The 1,154-nt window shown below is 51.6% G+C and overlaps 1 protein-coding gene across 1 annotated transcript in view; it reads right to left on the bottom strand.

Moving 5' to 3' along the window:
* TTC13 (tetratricopeptide repeat domain 13) overlaps positions 1 to 1,154 on the bottom strand; it is a 61,223-nt gene that overhangs the window by 1,509 nt on the left and 58,560 nt on the right. Inside the window, exons 21-22 of the mRNA XM_027770861.1 lie at positions 348 to 426; positions 132 to 211 (exon numbers count right to left, since the gene is read on the bottom strand). Of these exons, the coding sequence (XP_027626662.1) occupies positions 132 to 211; positions 348 to 426 (159 nt within the window). The remainder of the gene's footprint in view (positions 1 to 131; positions 212 to 347; positions 427 to 1,154) is intronic.

The raw sequence follows: 1,154 nt of genomic DNA, 5'->3' as shown, positions 1-1,154 counted from the left end.
AAACTTTTGCAAAAACCTAAACGGACCAGCCCACCCTCTACCCGCTCCCAGCCGTGGTGGACCCCGCGCAGGGAGTTACAGGCCACCCTCTACCCGCTCCCAGCCGTGGTGGACCCCGCGCAGGGAGTTACCTTTTCAAGTTCATCCAGCTTTTGGCTATTTTGCTGAAGGCCTCTGAACCAGGGGCTGTCATAGCTTCAAAGTCAACTAACTGGAAAGGACAGAAATTGGAAGAACGCGATCAGACGTGGAGGAGCACGGTGCCGTACGCGGTCTGTTTCACTCCTGCTCCTTACAGAGTGCCAGCCTGGCTGACGCAGCACGCACTGCCCCCAGCTGCGGCCTACCTTCCCTTTGGGGATTTTTCCTGCCACTTCTTTGCCACTTGCCATCAGCGCTCCCACGATGACCGAGTAGGCGATCACGCTGTTCAAAGGAGAACCATCGTCAGCCGGGCCTGGTCTGCACAGTTCTCGTTAAAGCTCACCACACACCTCCCATCGGAACGGTGAAACGTGGGGGCCAGCAGGTGGTATAATGGCTATGTCACTGGACTCCCACGCAGTCGACTGCAGTTTGAGTCCCGGACCCAACAGCTTAAAACTCACGTCAGGCACGTGTGTGTGCATATGTGTGCATACCCAAGATCCTGAGAGGAGAATGGAGAAAGGACTGCGGCATGGCCATCCCCCTAGGGGGATGATTTCTCACTTTCTGTCTCTCTGTCTCTTGGGTGAACACACGTGCCCTGTAGCAAAAATCTCTTAAAAGAAAAAAAAAAAAAAAAAAAACGATAAAATTTCACTTAACAATTTCTTGGAGTAAAGCATATGTTTAAACATAAAAGTAATTTTATTTATTTAAAAATATGTACTAGTTTACTACTAAAAGTAGTTACTGATGTACTAATTTAAGGGTAAATGTCACAAATAATGTTGTTTTTCTGAGGGAAAAAATGGTTTATTTTTCTTCTTACTTTAAAAAATGTTCTTGTGGATTACTTCTTTAAAAAAAAAATGGAGGGCGCCGGCGGGCGGAGTAGGCCCTGCGCCGGCCCCACCCGGGGCCCGGCTGCAGCCCCCGCCACCCCCGGGACCCGCGCCAAGCAAGGCGGCAGGAGGCGGGCCCCCCACCCAGGGGTCCGCCCCGCGGTC

The sequence above is a fragment of the Tupaia chinensis genome, unplaced genomic scaffold, assembly GCF_000334495.1.
Source record: "Tupaia chinensis unplaced genomic scaffold, TupChi_1.0 Scaffold000161_1, whole genome shotgun sequence".
NCBI lineage: Eukaryota > Metazoa > Chordata > Mammalia > Scandentia > Tupaiidae > Tupaia > Tupaia belangeri.
The sequence above is the reverse complement of the archived record's forward strand: the minus strand, read 5'-3'. Positions and strand labels throughout refer to the sequence as shown.